Consider the following 18,762-nt stretch of genomic DNA (forward strand, 5'->3'; position numbering starts at 1 on the left):
ATTGACACCAATAAAATTCAACATATGCCAGCCACGGCTGTATAGTGGAATCTGAAAGACTCTGCTTTCCCTGTGTACCATGGGATAGAAAAGCAGTGTACTACTCTGATACCACTATGCAGGGACAGCTGGTAATGCTTACTTTAATGGTCATTGCTCTGTGTAAAATAAGTTGGAGAGTCTCTATCCGGTTCCTAGTGGACAGGTGTCCACATCACCACAGTCGGCTGTCGTTGGCCCCTTTATATTAGCTTATGTAACTGCAATTATACGGATGGTCATAAAGTTATGCAGCTCTTTTAAAAATGCAGCCGCAGCCTTTGACTCTTCTGTGTTTGTACAGTGCCTAGCACAATGGGGCCCCAATCTGGATTGGTCCCTAAGCACTGCTGTAATAAACGTGCTTTACAATATCCTGCCTGCCTGCAGGGAGTGTCACAGCTTGACTCCACATACTGCACGGTAGCATTTTCAGTCCTCTGTTTTGTTGAAAGGCTCCTTAATTTCCAGTCATGGGGCAGAGTCCTGAGGTGGGAACTGATTAGCCCTCTTTACTTCACCTCTCTGGATTCAGAGAGCAGCTCTGATTGTGAATCAGAATTTCAGTCCACACTGAGGTTCTACTCAGTGAAATGGCTCTGGCGATGAGCACAGAACACTGTACGCTCCAGGAACAGCACTCATCATTCAGCTTGGCACACTTAATGGGTTCTTTGCGAGGAGGAAGGAGGGTGGGGAGAGTCAGGGAGATTCGGGCATGACAACTGAACTTAACTCTAGTGTCTCCAGCCTTGGGATAAGAAATTACAGCTTCCAGCACTTCAAGACCCATGGCTTTGTAAGAGAAGATTTATTAGCTGCGTGTTTTCCTTTTAATTAATGTGCACATGCTGTCTTGTTAATGTCTTTTATTGCTTTTTATTTAAGGTAGCATGTGGATTGTGAGTTTGTTGCTGACAGAAATGGGGCACTCATAGTGCTGATCTGAGCCAGATATAGTGGGTCTGGTTTTCAGAAATGCTGAGTTCCCACAGATCCACCTGAAGTCTGTGGGTGCTCAACACCTCTACAGTCAGGCACAGTTTGGGTAGGACTGTGCATGTCTCCTAGCAGCACCCAGTGGTGTTTTCATCCCAGGGCTCTTTTCTCCCCCGTACCCCAGATGTCTCTGCTAGTGCATTTCTTTTCTGATCTGCAGCCTCTGCACCTGCTATACTGGCCCTGGAATCTGTGCGCAGAGCTCTGTCGCTGCACCTTGGTCCTGGTCATTATTACCCCCTGTTGCTGCACTTATCCAGCCATTGCTGGGCTTCCCTCCCACCACTCTGCTGATGCACCATGGTCCTGACCAGCAGTGGCACCCCCTGCTGTTTGACAGACAGAGATAAGTTCATCAGGTGTCCCTTTGCACTGACGCTTGTGTGTATATCAGGTGCTCCCGGAAGGACAAGTGCGAGCGAGCAGATGAGCCATACCGATTTGCAGCCAGCATCAACCAGTGTATGAGTGTCACTGTGCAGCCCAGCAGCATCTCTGTGTCTGAGCACAGCCTTCCGGTAGGTACAGGTGGCAGGCGATTCTGTGCGCAGGCCCTCAGTCCCATGGGCAAGGGTAGCTCAGTTGTGACAGACAGTGCTCCAGACACACAGGCTCAGATTCATGGTGACAGAGCCATTTTTTTCTCTACAGATACTTTCCCATGAACATGGAGTTCAGGTTCATGAAGGGGTTGGTAAGGGAAGGGATATTCCAATCCCTTAGGAGTCAGAGGTCACACAGACACCCATATTCCCAAATCCAACCCCAGTGCCCACATTTTCACTGAGCAACTGCCAACCTCCATTAAACATTGAAGGAAAAGTTTCTGTTTTCCCAGCCATTACTTGTCCCTCTGGGAGGATCTAGCTGCCTATAGGCTCCCAGCTATTCCTTTCTAAGCAGCTGCACACCCTCCCCACCTATTCTGTTCCAGGTGCTGCACTGGGACAGGCATTGCCCAGCAGCTGGCTGTTCCCAGAACACCTACCACCCTTTTCCCAGGGACTAGCTAGAGGGGACTGTCTGACCATCATAGGTCAGTGGAGAAAAAATTGCAACACTGTCCACCTTTCCTCCTCTGAAAGGAGTGAAAGGAGTGGCTGGGTGCTATGCATCTGCTCTTTTTCTCTGTGTAGGGTTGATGCTCCACAGAGAAGCAGCAGGTGCTGAAAACCTAAAGGGAACTCTGGGTAGTTCTGACCCCTAATGGGATCTTGATTGTATTTTTTTTCTTTCCTTTTTCCTTGTTCCAGCTCAGCCTGCTGGTGAATGATGCTCCAGACCTGTCAGCTGGAATCACCTGTTTGTTTGGAAACCTCACTGAGGTGGAAGGCCAAGTTTCTGGCAGCCAGGTTGTCTGCATTTCACCGGCCCCTAAAGATGTCCCCGCCATACCTGTGGACCAAGGTGAGCTGATTTAATTATTGGAGTATTGCCTGGTGGCCTTGTGTTTCGCCTGTGAATTCACCTTATGGGGGAGAGGAGCCAGCGAGTGCTAAGCAGGTCTAGATCTAGCTGCCTGGCAGAGCAGAGCAGACCACAGATGTATATCAATCCTGCCTGAACCCCGCTGATGCTGTGCGGGATGACAAATCATCCAGGAATGGGGTCAGAGGTGGCTATTCGGTAACAATCCAGATCCTCAGGATATAGGCTGTACCCAAGAAACCCCAATAACTGGTGAATCTTCAAGCCAGCTACCCTCTTGTCTCTCATCTCACCAGGGAACTCACCCTTCATGCTAGGCAGATGTGGGAGGTGAAAGTGTGGGGGTTGCTGCACTCAGGCCTGACTCAGTTGCTGGGAGTAGGTGGATGAGGTTTCTATTTTTTGGTTTTGATCTTTGGGTTATTTCTTCATTAATGTCACTGCTGTCATATTCCTCCTCTCCCCACTACCCCCGTCACCAGAACCAGAATGCTACTTGTTTTAAACTCATTTTCTCCGTGGCGTGCTTCCAGGTGTCATCTGTGCTTTCCTGATGATATTTTCGTATATGTAAAATGTTATGCTGAATTTGAGTGCTCATTGAAGTTAGGGGTTTGGAGAGAGCTAGGAAAGTGAAGAGCAAACCTCCCTCGCACAGCTCAGCCAGTGCAGTTTATTCTTGATTATTCCAGTGGTGAGCGTCTTACTTAGCTCTGTTAGTGCCCTCCATCCTTGCCTGCAACACCCCCTCCTGGGCTGCATTTCAGGATAGACTGTGAATTATCCCCAGTCCTGTTGTGAGTTTATGCTGAACCTCCTCTAGGGAATGTGATGAGACCACCACACTCGTTTCACTTGTGACCTAAGGTGACGTGCAAACCCTAAATCTCCAATGTGTTTTCCCCCCTCATTAGGTGTGATTTGACTGGGGGGGGGGTGGTCCATGGAGCCAGTTGGCTCAGCTTCCCAGGGGCTCTGGGAGAGGTGGTGTCATGCTCTTGTAGCAGCTTCCACTGGCTAGCCGTGGAACAGCATGGCATGTTCCATTGACGTCCCCGGAGGATACACAGAGTGTGGATTATTGGCTGCTCAGAGACTCTTCGCTTTCAGAGACCCCGTGCAGCCTGGTGTCCTAGTGCACCAGTGGGACCTGAGGTGCTTGATTTTCTCTGCACCACACCAGAAGTGGGGGGGCTCAGCAAATCATCGAGCCTGCCTTGAAAGAAAACCAGTGCCTCGCCAATTGCAATCTCCGTTATTTCTCATGTAACGCCTCCTCCCCTCCTCTCTTTGCAGATTGGTTCGGGTTGGAGCTCCAGCTGAAATCCAAGGAGACAGGCAAGATGTTCGTCAGCACGGAGTTCAAATTCTACAACTGCAGTGCTCACCAATTGTAAGACACCCTCTCCCTCCTTTCCCACTTTCCCTCCCCACCAGCATCCCAGACCCAGGCCCCTGGTTCTTCCCCCCGGAATGGAGCCTGTTGTCTAAGTACATAGTGGAATGGGTTTCTTTATTAACCTCTTGAGTGCCACAGCTGATGCACACCCCAGGACACCCAGTGTGCCATGCCAGATTACAGAACTGCTCTGAGGTGTGTTGTGTATGGCCTTAGAGCCCTTCTTGCACCACCAAGATGGACATCAGCCGAATGTGTAGGAAGCAGCATTGAGGGTTAAAACAGAAGAGGAATAAGATTTTCAGTCGTGTGCTGGGGGAGGTTCTGGCTTGATGCTGGCAGTCTGACCTTTCAGGGTCGTCAGCGACAGAGAGAAACCAAGAGATCCCCATCATGTGGAAACTTTTCCAAGAGCACCGAGATTTATCTGCCTTAGCAGAGAATGAGTGTGTCTTAAAGAAGCTTGACCAGCTGGTGCCCCCAAGCTGCGTGATCCTGCAACTGTGAGCTCAACTCCATCCTTACTCACAGGCAGCTGGGGGGAAGGGAGAGAAGAAAGTGCCTGGGAGTTCCCTATAAAGCCGCTCCAAGTACCTATAGGAGAGACAGAGGCCTTTCCCTCCATAAACGGCTAAGACAGCGCAGGGCTGTGTTGTGTTGTAGACTCTCAAAAGGAAGACAAAGTGGGCTGGGACAGCAAGAGGTGTGGGGAAAGGGACAGGGGTGGTTGTGGCAGGAGAGCACAGGAGTGAAGTGAAGGGAACTAGGCTGGGGTTTGCTGTTCAGCTTGTTTTTCAGACACACATGGAGAAAATGTTTCTACTAGAGATGACGCCTTTGCTGTGTCTCCTTCCCCTAAGATCAGGCCAGAGAAGCCTCACAAAGCTCTGAGTTCCTTTCAGCTTCACGTTAAAAGATCCTAGCAGGCGAGTGCAGAGCCCTGTCAGTAGCCTCAGGGAGGGCAGACTGTAGACACGGTGCCTCTTGGCTCTCAATCTGCTCTTGAGATGGCTGAGCAGTGCAGCAGCGTGTTCCCCACAGCAGCCTTTCCCCCGGAAGCCCTTGAGGCAGAACGCTGCTGGCTGGCATTTGTTAAAATTTCTTAAGTGTTTATAGATATCTCAGTGGGAACAGACAAACCAAACCTCGCACAACCAGAGTGAAACATGTGGAGGACACGGGAGACAGTGAATACTGTGCCAAAGATCAGCTAATGAAAGGCAGGCCTGAACCGTTCTGCTGGGGAAGGAGCTCCTACCGCCAGGGATTGGACAGCTGGCTCCAGAATTGTAGAAATTAGAGCTGGAAATGCTCTGTTAGCCCTGCTTGCTTTATCCTGCTGGTAGGGGCCAGGGAGTGTCCAAGCAGGATCGTCTCCTTTTCTATTCAGCATTGCTTTGTCCAGCCTAGTTTTCAAGTCCCAGGTAATGGGGCTTTTCCCACTCCTTTGGGAGACTCTTCCACAGTCTAATAGGCTTGGCTTTCATGTCATTTTCCTGGCATTCAGCCTACATTTTGCCTTTAACTTCAGCTCAGGCACTACAGAGATAGTGCCCATATGAGTCCCTCGATAGATGGGTCTCATTACTCCCAGTTATAGCCCATCGTCAAATCCACGCCACATGCTCTCCCCCGCCCCTGCCACCGCAAACAACCCCTGTACTTTCATATTCCTGTAGACAGTGATGTCCCCACTTCCTCATCCCTAAGCCAAGCATAATGGATTTTAGATAACTTTCTCTTCCCCTCCTTGTAAATCCATCCTTCAAGTCTCTTATTCAGTCTTGCTGCTGTTCCCTGAATTCCCACCAGTTTGGCTGGAACAAGGATGTCCCTTCAGGAGATCTGGCTGTACTTCCTGCTCCTCCTAACCTTATCTGGGAGTGGAGATTTGAACCAGATGATGCAATAGATCTACTCTGCCCCCATCCCTTTCCAACAGGAAATTACGCCAGGGGTCAGAGATGGCATAAGTGACTAATTCTTAAAGGCAAAGTGCTAAAAGCATGTCTTCCATAAAATCCACACTGCCCTGCACTGCTGTCTGAGGTCACAGGGGCATGAGTCAGGCATGCTGGAAGAAAGCTCACCAATCAAGTTGAGAGAGAGAAAGCCAACCCTTAGCCCCTGGATGAGACAGACCTAGAAATGGCTTAGCGCCCATTGCCAAACCTCGGGAGCGGAGGATCCTCTGCCCCCTCTGGCTGCATAGCAGCGTCGGGAATGACTTTCCCTTCTCTGGGGTGTGGAAGGTGCAGTGTGCTGATCTCTGCTGTTTCTTACAAGTGGCACGTCCAGCTGTGTGTAGTACATTGTTGAACAGGGGCAGTCTGTAGGGGTGGAGTGATTTTGCGAACCCTCATTAGTTGGGTTCTTGTTTTGCAAGCCTAAAAGCTGGGATGGTTTGGACCTGGGCTCCATTAATCCAAATGCTCCCACAAAATTCAAGGGAGGGCTGGGGAATGGTTCTGGTTTGGGGCCCATTTCTAGCCAGGAGGGGCTAAACCCTTTCTCAGAGTGAGAGGTTCCCAGATGCTGTGGAGCAAGGATGCTTCCTGGTTTAGAAGCAAAGGGGTTTTTTTAATGGAAACTGCTTTCTGAGGGGACTTTGCTGGGGTGAGGGAGCGACTGTGTGAGAAACGCTCCTCATGAAAGAGCCGAGGCACTCACTGTGGATGAGCTTTCAAGAAGTCACTTGTCTGCGACTCCCTGTCCAACCTTTGCCCCTTCCCAGCTGAGACAGAGTGGAGCTGAGGCAGCAGCAAGAAAACCACACATTACAATGACAGGCGCCTAACCAAACTGTTAGGCTTGATCATCAGAATGACCCTCCCCTGTAATCTCAGCCATGCTAAGCCAAGCAGAGAGCCCCTTCTACCCCAGATCGGAAAGCTAAAGGCCAGGTCCAAGGTGGGAGGGGAGAAGTGCTGCAAACCGAAATGGAGACAGAAATGGGTCAAATAAAGGAGTAATTAAATAAGCTCACGGCGCTAGATATTGCTACCCAGATTTGCATTTTCATGATTAAAATAAGCTTCCTTAGCTATTAAGGTCACTACGGATGCTTAAGAAGGAAAATGCAACTCAGATGTAAAAAGGAGAAGCCATTAAATATGCATTTTAGTGACAATAACTTTAGAAAGAAAATAACAGACCATTGGCTGTCTGTCCAGTGCACAAACAGGAGTGCATATCTCCCCTTCAGTCACAAAGTCCATGCCTTTGGGTGAATTGAGGACCTCCGGATACCATACGAAATGCTGACGATGGACCGTCACCAAGGGCTTGTCTATTCACAAAATGCTGCAATGGTGCGCTACAGCACTTCGATGAAGATACTACCCACACTGACCGGAGGGTTCTCCTGCCGCGTAGGTCCTCCACCTCCCCAAGAGGTGGTAGTTAGGGAGACGGGAAAATCCTCCCGTCAATCTAGCCACTGTCTACAGGCGGGGGGTAGGTTGGTTTAACTGTGTCACTCAGGGGTGTGGATTTTTCACACCTCTGAGCAATGTAGTTATACCAACCTAATTTCCTAGTATAGACCTGGTCTAAGAAATGGCCTATCACAAGTACTCCTTTTCTTTTTGCGAATACAGACTAACACGGCTGTTACTCTGAAACCTGTCATATAGGAGAGCGGCTTTTGAGACCAAAGGAAGTTTTATTGTGAATACCAACAATTGTTATGAGCCTCCCAGCTCATTCTCAGCAGATTAGGAGGTGTGAGGAAGTAAATACCCAGCCAGTTCCTTGACTGGCAGGCTCATCCCATGTCAAAAACCATTGGTTAGTCTCTAAGGTGCCACAAGTACTCCTTTTCTTTTTGCGAATACAGACTAACAGGGCTGTTCCTCTGAAACCTGTCATTATGCAAGGCACTGCATTTAGCCGTATAAATTGGTTAGTCTCTAAGGTGCCACAAGTACTCCTTTTCTTTTTGCGAATACAGACTAACACGGCTGTTCCTCTGAAACCTGTCATGTCCTGCACCATTGGCCTTTTCCAACATCAAGCACAGATGCTTGCTATGCCCCCGAGCGATTTCATGTGCTCCAAGTTTGAATTGGAGTGGAAAAGGCCCAATAGAAATGTTTACAGTTGATGACTTTAAATATTTCTAATTTTTTAAAACAACTGAGCCAATTTTCTTCAAACCTGGCTTGTTCGTAGATACCATTGAGGCTTCAAATCAGTCAAGGTTGCACTGTATTATTTTTTCTTGTACCTTATGTCACGTCATAAAAGATGCTTCAGCTTGTGTTGGTAAGTCATGTAAAGACTGGCTGTATTTTAGAACAGGAGGGGCAGAACCCTGGGCTTTTGAGTGCTTGATTTCTTAAACGTAACATTGCATTATCATCTGTTACCTCTGTAGGGCCCAAAAGTGTGCGAGGCTCCTCACAGACACATAATTACACTGTCCCCTGCCCCAAAGAACTTCCAGTCTAAATAGATGAAACTGTTGAGGGATGCAGAAATAGGAGCAAATAATTGAGGCCGTGTTTGGCTTGCAGGTTATTAGGTCCCTGATTTTTTAGCGGTTTTGTCTTAGTTTTCTGCCCGGAACGTATCTTCGTATATATAAACCTGCGTACATTCAGATGGATAGTCCTGTCTGTTCCAATGTAGAGTTCATTTCCTGATATATGTCTCTGTAACACAGACCTTATTTCTGTCTCCGGCTCTGCAGGTGCCTGTCTTGCGTGAACAGTGCTTTCCGCTGCCATTGGTGCAAATATCGGAACCTTTGCACTCATGACCCCACAACTTGCTCCTTTCAGGAAGGACGGATCAATGTGTCTGAGGTATCGGGATTGGGTTAGGAAATGTTTTCTTACTGGGCTCTTTCTGCTCTGAGCTGACCCGGCCATTCTGTGGAGCAGTGTGTGATATGGTTGGTGTATCTGACATTTGTAGGAGGTTCTCCTGTTTCTCTGGCAAAGAGCTGTGCTCTTGTCCCATTTTTCTCTGTGTTTGGTCTGATCTTAGCTGTTATCCAGATGGGCAGAGGCAGCAGCAAATAAGAACAAAGCAGGAAAATGTCATCTAACAATAGTGATGGGCCTGAGTTGATCCCATCTCTGAGGTTTGGCTACATGCAGACTGACTAATAATTAGCCCTCACTTAGTACTATCCATCCAAGGATCTCAAAAGTGGGTGAGCATCACTAACCCCATTTTATATATGGGGCTCACAGAGCTGCAGTGGCTTTTCCAAAATCACAAAGCAAGTCAATTGCCTAGCTGGCAGGAGGAATCCCCGTGGCCTATTGACTGGGCTACATTTCCAAGTCTGAATTTTGTGACTGTGACCTGACTGGATAATGGTTTGATTTGGGGTTTCTGCTCCTCAAACAAAGAAATAGCCCCACTTCTGTGGGATCAGGACAAAGCAGCTGTCAGCTCCTTCCACTGCAGACGCCTCATGCACTGCCAGGTTGTTAGCCAGAAGAATGACATTTCACAGCCCATTGTGGTGTCTGCTCTGAGTTTGTAAACTCCTCTGCAAGGATCATATCTTCTTTCTATTTTGGGAGGTGCTGAGCACAGCTGTGGCTGCCTTTAGAAATAACAGTCCTGATGATCTCTGCCATTCTGGCAGGCTTTTGGTCCATGCCTTTACTGCTTCTGTATCTGTGTCTTCACAACATCTGCAGCAGGCACATTTACGGATTGTCCTTCGGACAGAGGGCCACAAAATGCCTTGCCTGAGGTCAGTCTGGCCACTGGGGCTCCCAGCTTTTACTTGATTTATGGCTCCTCTAAAGCTAAAATACTTTGAATGGGGCGAACTTCTGAAAACCAGGATGAAATGGCTCAGGAAGTGAGAGGGAAGAGAGCAGAACACTAAGCCATGAAAGTTCCCTTTATCACTTTTTAGAAGCTCATTGGGCTGCTCACTAAATCAACAAGTAATGCAAGACTAAAGCAACCCATGTGCCTTTCTGGTTAAAATGATGCCAAAAGACGTGTAACAGAAAGTAAGAAACATAAACGAGTTACACGTGTGTGTACATCAGCAGGGGATCAGCAAGGGTGAAGAGACCTGCGAAGGTAATTGAGAACAGGTGCAGCCGCCTTTGTCAGCCGCTTACAAGAATTGACAAGAGGAGGCACTTACCTCAGAGAAATGTTTCAAGCAGCAGAGAGTGAAGATGCCCGAGGAGAAACTCCCACCCTGGAGACAAAGTGAAAGCTTTACCCTCCTGGTACAAAACCAAGTAGCTTCCTTTCAAGGGAGCAAGAGGGAGAAGAATCTTTGCTTTTGCTACTCCCCAGTGATGTGATTTTTTTCCCCTTCCTGCTAGGAGTGAGATCTGCTGGCTATAATGACTAAAGTACTCTTGTGCTGCTTCTTCCTGCAGCTCACCCTGCAGAACTGACAAAGCTACAAGAGAGTGATCTGGAAGCTATTCCTCCATTTGCACCATGCACAGAATTGTTTATTCTGACCTGATTACTGGGTTAAGCAACTACACCTGTGCAATCTTGCCTGCTTGGGGGATGGTAGTTGGCACAGGTGTCTCTGATAGCTTAATCTGAAGACAGTTGGGTTGGCCCAGTGTCACTGAGGGGTGGAATTTGGCCAGCAAATCCTCTGTTGCTGGTGATGATGCATGAGAAGGAAAAGAACTCAGCGTGCTGACTTTGTGGTACTGAGCCGTTAAAAAATCATATTGCTTATAAACGAGGCACATTTGATCTGGAGTCATTGCCACAATAAGCATGGAATCCCACAATTACAGTAATAGAGAGCCACTTTTCCAAGCGGAGCTGATTGATCCTGATTTATGACATCTTTCATCTCCCAGAAACTGCCCTTCATCCCAGGTGGAGCATCTCCTTGCAGCCAATCAAGACCCTTAGAAAACAGATTCCAGGGGGACAGTTCTCTAAAAATTAAAGCAACAAACTACTTTATTCCTCAGCAGGTTTTTTTAAGCCACATGACTTTCATTACTATCAGTGCAAGTCACATAGTTAAATATCCCTGCTCCAGGTGCTGAAAATACAGAGGCCTGGGGCCCACCTGCGTCCACAGAAACAAGGGCTTTCTGAGATGAGACTGCAGAGGGATTTCATAGCACTGACTGTCTCACTTTATATGGCTTCAGTCCCCAAGGCAAAACAGATGGAGCCTTGAGCCTGAATTTCCCCACTTCTGCAGACTCAAATCGGACCTATAACATGATTTTAATGTGTGAGAGGAGGTTGGGGTTTTGTGCGTGTGTGTGGTGATTATGGGTATAAAATATGTCTGTGTAAATGTATAAAACATGCAGACAGAGAGGGATGTAGATACATAAATACATTCTTATGCCCCATCCCAGTGGAGAGAGAGAACCAAATAAATCCTATTAGTTTCCCAGGATGTGGGATCCATTCCCTCTTTGATGTCCACTGTGTGCTGATAATGTCATTTCCATGTGTGAGATGCTGAATCAGGGAGATGGAGTGTTTCAGGCTTTGAGAGCTTACAGAGAGCCAAATTTCATTTCCATTCTGACTCTTTCGGGTTTAGGTTTGAGTTGTTGCTTTTAGAGGGATGTCTTTACCATTGATGGTGCCTGTTGGTGCTTTCAGGGATGCTTAAAGTTCCTTGCAAGAAATAATATAAAGCTGAAGCATCCTTTATTTTTTTTTTTTTTTACACTGAAATCCCGACCTTTCAATGCGTGGGCTCAAAGAGCTGGAATGTGTTCGCTCTGGAGAAGCACACTAGAGGCCTTATCTGAAGTCAGTGGCAGTCTTTCCATTGACTTCAGTGTGCTTTGGATCAGGTCTGACTCCTAGAGAGAGAAGTTTGGTGAAGATATTTGGCAATTACGCAGGAAAAAGAACGAGTAGCAATGAAAAGCCTTATGAAGCAGGATTAACTCTTCCCAGCTTTGAAACTCTGGGTTTATCGGTAACTTTTTTTTTTCAATCGTTAGATTTATATAAGCCGGAACCTGGAGTGCTCGTCATTGTTTGGGAGCAGGGGCGCAGAAAATAGTGATAGTGGGATGGGAGGGAGAGCCCGATCTGAAACTACAGGGGATAACAAGATAAAGTGCAGGGATTTGATCCAGTTCCCACTGAAGTCAAGGGAGCTTTGCCGCTGACTATAATGGGAGCAGGAGTGCACCTCAGGTATGGGTTGCAAAGGGATACATTCAATGCAGAAACCTAGTTTGAGGCCTGGTCTACACCTGAAACAAAGGTTGACCTAGCTACATCACTCAGGGCTGTGAAACATTTCATGCCTGAGCACTGTACTTAGGTCAACCCAATCCCCAGTGTAGACACAGCGAGGTCAATAGAAGGATTCTTCTGTCAGCCGAGTTACTGCCTCTCGGAGAAGTGAATTAATGACAGCACCAGGAAAACCCCTTCCGTCAGTGTAGTATCTACACTCCCGGACAGCTTAGACATAACCTGATCTAAACTGCTGGTTTTTAGTTTATTATTAATTATCGCAGTGCCGTAAATACATGCGACACTTTACAAAATACAGGCCAAGACACAGGTTGCAACTGAATTCATATAACACAAAACAGAGGACAAAAGGTCATGTCATAGTGAATTTACCAGTGAGAATCTACCACGGAGTCAGTTCAGTTTCTTCTTTCCATGCTTGACTTCTGAGGGCCAAATTCTGTTCTCTTTTCCATTCCGTTAAATCTGGGGCAATGCCCCTGATATCAGTGGAGTAGCTCCTGATTTACACCAGCGAGAGCACGATCTAGGTCTGAGTGTTTTAGCATGGGTTAATGCTTATAACTTTTGTGCATAATTTGTTGATGCTCATCATATGGAAAGCCCTCAATAAGTGCCTTACTCAAGGGAAATGCCCCAGAATTCTAGGGTAGGGTAGTTTGCCTGAGTAAGAGCAGCAGAGGTGGCTGCATTTCATTGGTGTGGAATTTGAATAGTTCCTTTGGGATCTTTGGGGGTTGAAGCATAAAATATGATCATCTCTGTAAACTGTGTGTGTATCTATTTCACAGGCAGGACATTCTATAATAATATGTGTCACTCTTGCATTGGAGAGTGGAGGTACTAATGCCTATTCTAACTCACTACAGGATTTACTTCTCATGAATGAGAAAAGAAAGTAAACTGATTCTGGAACAAATCACATCTTCCGCTGACAGCATCTCTCTCTCTCTTTTATGGAGCACTCAAGGGACACTCAGAACTTCATAGTGGCGGCAGTGATAAAACTCAGCAGCAGCAGCACGGACACCTGCCATTTGAGTTAAAGGACCATCTCCATTAGCTGTACAGGGCTTGTGCCGGTTGTGCTTTTTTTATTCCAACCAGTAGAGGGCAGCGGTGTGCATGTGAATGGGCGAGCATGCACCCCTCCTTATGAAATTTCTGGAAAACACTGATAAAAATCTGAAGTTGATTAACAATAGAAAAGGTATTCATACGGTGTGCAATGTATCCCAAACTAAATAATTGTGATTAAAAACTCACTCATAATGGATAAGTTAGAAGAGACTGTATATGGACAGGCACACACGCTGTATATAAATCTACGTACCTGCACAAAAACAGCTACACATACCTGAATACCCAGTCATGTATACACAGCATACAAACACATGCGCAGGTGACATGTACCTATATGCTCCATCACGTGCATAGGCTACGCAAATTCATGTGTGCACAGATGACCTTGTGCATTATTGCTGTGACAATTTTTTTAAAAAGAACTGAAAGCAAAGCAGAGAATTGCGATTGGAACTGGCACAAACAGGGAATGGAGGGGCCCCCATGGTGCTTTCAGTAATGTATGCAACTTCTGAGCAAACTCAGCACCCTCCCCGAGCCCCTGCAGGTTTTGTAGCTTCAATCTGATAAATTCAGTAAAAATGGCCAGCAGCGATGTGGTCCCTACAAGTGCCTGTTCTGTTGGTAATGTGGAATCTCTGTAAATATCCCTCCATTCCAAACTTTGTCCCCTTATTAATACAATCACTGTAGCTGTCAAACAACATATAGGGGCTGCACTTTTTCCCTTGTCCCCTGAGAAGAGTGCACGCGTAGTCTGACTGACTCTTTATTTTCCCCAGTATCCCAATGTGACATTTTTCTTCTAGTGAAACCCTTGCTAAAAGAAAAAATCCATTATGTCCTACTTGCCTCTAATGATGGTAGAAAATTTTTTGCTACCAGCAATTTCAGCTCTCCAATATCATATGAAAAATGTGAGTTCTGTTTTTTTTCTCCTTTATAGGAAAAAAGAATTTCTTCAACACTCAGCTTGTCTAGTGAATGATTGTTGCCAAGAAGGATAATGGTCCATAACATACTCATTTTTTCAGGGCTAAATATTGAGATTCTCCTGCAGCGACACAGTTAAAGGTTGTTTTGTTTTGGTTGTCGGGGGGGGGGGGTGACATTTATAACAACAATAAAAATAAATACTTTACAGTTCCGGAGCACCTTTCATCGCAAGGGATTCCAAAGCAGGGCTTGTCAAAGAGATCTAGAGGAGTTAGAGGCCCAGACTAGGTATTGGTCCCCTTTCCAGCTAAATACAGACCCACTGAAATGCAGTCATCTCTGTGGTGGAGGGTGGCTTCTGCTTAATAATGCACAACAGAGAGGACAAGGAAGGAACTTTTGTTCAAGGACATTGGGGAAAAGCCCTGTCTTAAACAATTGCACAAGCTCTTAAGAGTGCCTACAGCTCTTCAGAGAGCCCTTGCAGCAGGATTCTTAGCAATATAAATGTTGAATCAGCCCTGCTGTGATTTGAACTTGTGATACCCAAGTATTAGGTTTGTCAGAGTTGATGCTTAAAACAGTTAGCATTCCCTTCCAGCTTGTAAAGTCACTACTTCAGAGGAATGGTCATTCTTCCCCCCCGCCCAGAATGGCCATCTTCCCCTCTGCTGGAGTTTAAAATCACTCTTGGCTGTTAATCCGTGGAAGGCCTGTTAGAAATAAAATAAAAGATATATAGGGAAAAGTGCCATTGAAAAAAGAGTTTACGAGGCAGTAGCTTAAGCTACTGGCTCTCCCATACTGGCCAGCGTCTGTTTCTCATTTACAATATGCCTGAGTCAGTGGAGAGATGAGATCCTGTCAGTATCCCTTTGAGCTGGGCAGGGTATTCATTCAGTCTGCCTAATGGTTGCTAATGAGACTTGCATAGATGGAAAGAGCCGGATCCTGGTGGTGACAGCTCTTGAGTTAGTTTAATTGATAGAATCATAGAATCATAGAATATAAGGGTTGGAAGGGACCCCAGAAGGTCATCTAGTCCAACCCCCTGCTCAAAGCAGGACCAATTCCCAGTTAAATCATCCCAGCCAGGGCTTTGTCAAGCCTGACCTTAAAAACCTCTAAGGAAGGAGATTCTACCACCTCCCTAGGTAACGCATTCCAGTGTTTCACCACCCTCTTAGTGAAAAAGTTTTTCCTAATATCCAATCTAAACCTCCCCCACTGTAACTTGAGACCATTACTCCTCGTTCTGTCATCTGATACCATTGAGAACAGTCTAGAGCCATCCTCTTTGGAACCCCCTTTCAGGTAGTTGAAAGCAGCTATCAAATCCCCCCTCATTCTTCTCTTCTGCAGGCTAAACAATCCCAGCTCCCTCAGCCTCTCCTCATAACTCATATGTTCCAGACCCCTAATCATTTTTGTTGCCCTTCGCTGGACTCTCTCCAATTTATCCACATCCTTCTTGAAGTGTGGGGCCCAAAACTGGACACAGTACTCCAGATGAGGCCTCACCAATGACGAATAGAGGGGAACGATCACGTCCCTCGATCTGCTCACTATGCCCCTACTTATACATCCCAAAATGCCATTGGCCTTCTTGGCAACAAGGGCACACTGCTGACTCATATCCAGCTTCTCGTCCACTGTCACCCCTAGGTCCTTTTCCGCAGAACTGCTGCCTAGCCATTCGGTCCCTAGTCTGTAGCTGTGCATTGGGTTCTTCCGTCCTAAGTGCAGGACCCTGCACTTATCCTTATTGAACCTCATCAGATTTCTTTTGGCCCAATCCTCCAATTTGTCTAGGTCCTTCTGTATCCTATCCCTCCCCTCCAGCGTATCTACCACTCCTCCCAGTTTAGTATCATCCGCAAATTTGCTGAGAGTGCAATCCACACCATCCTCCAGATCATTTATGAAGATATTGAACAAAACCGGCCCCAGGACCGACCCTTGGGGCACTCCACTTGACACCGGCTGCCAACTAGACATGGAGCCATTGATCACTACCCGTTGAGCCCGACAATCTAGCCAGCTTTCTACCCACCTTGTAGTGCATTCATCCAGCCCATACTTCCTTAACTTGCTGACAAGAATACTGTGGGAGACCGTGTCAAAAGCTTTGCTAAAGTCAAGAAACAATACATCCATTGCTTTCCCTTCATCCACAGAACCAGTAATCTCATCATAGAAGGCGATTAGATTAGTCAGGCATGACCTTCCCTTGGTGAATCCATGCTGGCTGTTCCTGATCACTTTCCTCTCATGCAAGTGCTTCAGGATTGATTCTTTGAGGACCTGCTCCATGATTTTTCCAGGGACTGAAGTGAGGCTGACTGGCCTGTAGTTCCCAGGATCCTCCTTCTTCCCTTTTTTAAAGATTGGCACTACATTAGCCTTTTTCCAGTCATCCGGGACTTCCCCGGTTCGCCACGAGTTTTCAAAGATAATGGCCAATGGCTCTGCAATCACAGCCGCCAGTTCCTTCAGCACTCTCGGATGCAACTCGTCCGGCCCCATGGACTTGTGCACGTCCAGCTTTTCTAAAAAGTCCCTAACCACCTCTATCTCCACAGAGGGCTGGCCATCTCTTCCCCATTTTGTGATGCCCAGCGTAGCAGTCTGGGAGCTGACCTTGTTAGTGAAAACAGAGGCAAAAAAAGCATTGAGTACATTAGCTTTTTCCACATCCTCTGTCACTAGTTTGCCTCCCTCATTCAGTAAGGGGCCCACACATTCCTTGGCTTTCTTCTTGTTGCCAACATACCTGAAGAAACCCTTCTTGTTACTCTTGACATCTCTGGCTAGCTGCAGCTCCAGGTGCGATTTGGCCCGCCTGATAACATTCCTACATGCCCGAGCAATATTTTTATACTCTTCCCTGGTCATATGTCCAACCTTCCACTTCTTGTAAGCTTCTTTTTTATGTTTAAGATCCGCTAAGATTTCACCATTAAGCCAAGCTGGTCGCCTGCCATATTTACTATTCTTTCGACTCATCGGGATGGTTTGTCCCTGTAACCTCAACAGGGATTCCTTGAAATACAGCCAGCTCTCCTGGACTCCTTTCCCCTTCAAGTTAGTCCCCCAGGGGATCCTGGCCATCCGTTCCCTGAGGGAGTCGAAGTCTGCTTTCCTGAAGTCCAGGGTCCGTATCGTGCTGCTTACCTTTCTTCCCTGTGTCAGGATCCTGAACTCAACCAACTCATGGTCACTGCCCCCCAGATTCCCATCCACTTTTGCTTCCCCCACTAATTCTACCCGGTTTGTGAGCAGCAGGTCAAGAAAAGCGCCCCCCCTAGTTGGCTCCTCGAGCACTTGCGCCAGGAAATTGTCCCCTACGCTTTCCAAAAACTTCCTGGATTGTCTATGCACCGCTGTATTGCTCTCCCAGCAGATATCAGGAAAATTAAAGTCACCCATGAGAATCAGGGCATGCGATCCAGTAGCTTCCGTGAGCTAAGAAAGAGTGGTCCAATGGTTAAAGCACTAGCCTGGCACTCAGACACATTGGGTCAGGGCCCTGCTGTGACACAGACTTCCTGTGTGACACAGAACAAGTCACTTAGGTGTTCCTGGGCGTCAGTCCTCCATCAGTGCTTCATAGGGAGATTGTGAGGACAAATACTTTGAAGATTGAGAGTTGCTCAGGTATTGCAGTAGTAGGGCGCATGTAAATACTGTAGGTAATTCTGCCTCGGCATTTAGAGACCTAGCTTTTAATCCTGGTTTTATATTCCCTTGTGTGAATCACTTCACCTGATGGAATCTGTTTGCCCATCTGTAGAATGAGGGTAATGATATTTACTACTAAATGTTGTTTGTACAGTGATATCCTGCATATTTAAATTATTTAACTACATCTCTAGGTGCCCAGAAGTGTGAAGTTTTGTTAGTTACTTTCATCTGTTTGTTGTAATCACCTGTTGTCTCTCATCAGACACTTGCATTGGAAGCCCTTTGAGGCCTGGGCTGTCTTGTCATTGTGTGTATGTCCAGCGGCTAGCACAACGGGTCCCTGACTAGGGACCTCCAGGTTCTACCACAATACACATGTTAAATAATGCTATTCTGGCCAGGCAGGGACAGGAGATGGGAACAGAACTGAGGACTTCTTTGACTACCAGCCGTGTGCTTAAACAGAGGCTATCACCTTTTCCTGCCACTTTTCCCAAACTCACAATTTTTGACCTGGTGGCATTTTGATTTTTTGTTGGCTCATTTAATGCAAATGCCCAGAAAATATTTTTGTCTGGTTTTTGATGGAAAATTTAATAAAATGTTTCCAGCTTCATAAAGCCAGCATGTTTCAAAGATTAAATAACTTTCACTTCTCCCGGCTCAAGCTGAGGACCCCCAAAGCTTACTTTGATTGTGAAATGATCCAGGATTCAAGTCTGTCTTCATTTGAGTCCTCTCATTGTCCGGATCTCTGGTCAGTATTGGAAGCCTTTGCAGCTCAGGAAGGAGTTCATTACCTCCCTACCATGGGGCATTAAACTCAATGACAGTGGAGACTGCCTCTCTGTTTGGCCCTGGCTGTGTGGTGCTGCATCCAGGGTCATTTCCCACTCTCTGGGTAGCTGTTAGGAAGTCCTCATCTCTGTCATTCCAGGAGAGGAACCCATTTCCCTTACTCTTTGATACAAGACAGTGGGGGCCCATTTCTA

At 46.8% G+C, this 18,762-nt stretch overlaps 1 protein-coding gene across 4 annotated transcripts in view; it reads left to right on the plus strand.

Moving 5' to 3' along the window:
- The window catches only part of PLXNA2 (plexin A2), a 318,604-nt gene that overhangs the window by 210,554 nt on the left and 89,288 nt on the right, over positions 1–18,762 (plus strand). For 3 of the 4 annotated variants that reach the window (XM_075122021.1, XM_048826414.2, XM_048826415.2), the window contains exons 6-9: positions 1,433–1,556; positions 2,292–2,445; positions 3,763–3,859; positions 8,559–8,673. In XM_075122021.1, the coding sequence (XP_074978122.1) occupies positions 1,433–1,556; positions 2,292–2,445; positions 3,763–3,859; positions 8,559–8,673 (490 nt within the window). Of the gene's footprint in view, positions 1–1,432; positions 1,557–2,291; positions 2,446–3,762; positions 3,860–8,558; positions 8,674–12,936; positions 15,191–18,762 lie in introns of those variants that run through there. The other variant, XM_075122022.1, reaches the window with a different exon arrangement.

The sequence above is a fragment of the Caretta caretta genome, chromosome 21 (assembly GCF_965140235.1).
Source record: "Caretta caretta isolate rCarCar2 chromosome 21, rCarCar1.hap1, whole genome shotgun sequence".
Taxonomy (NCBI): domain Eukaryota; kingdom Metazoa; phylum Chordata; order Testudines; family Cheloniidae; genus Caretta; species Caretta caretta.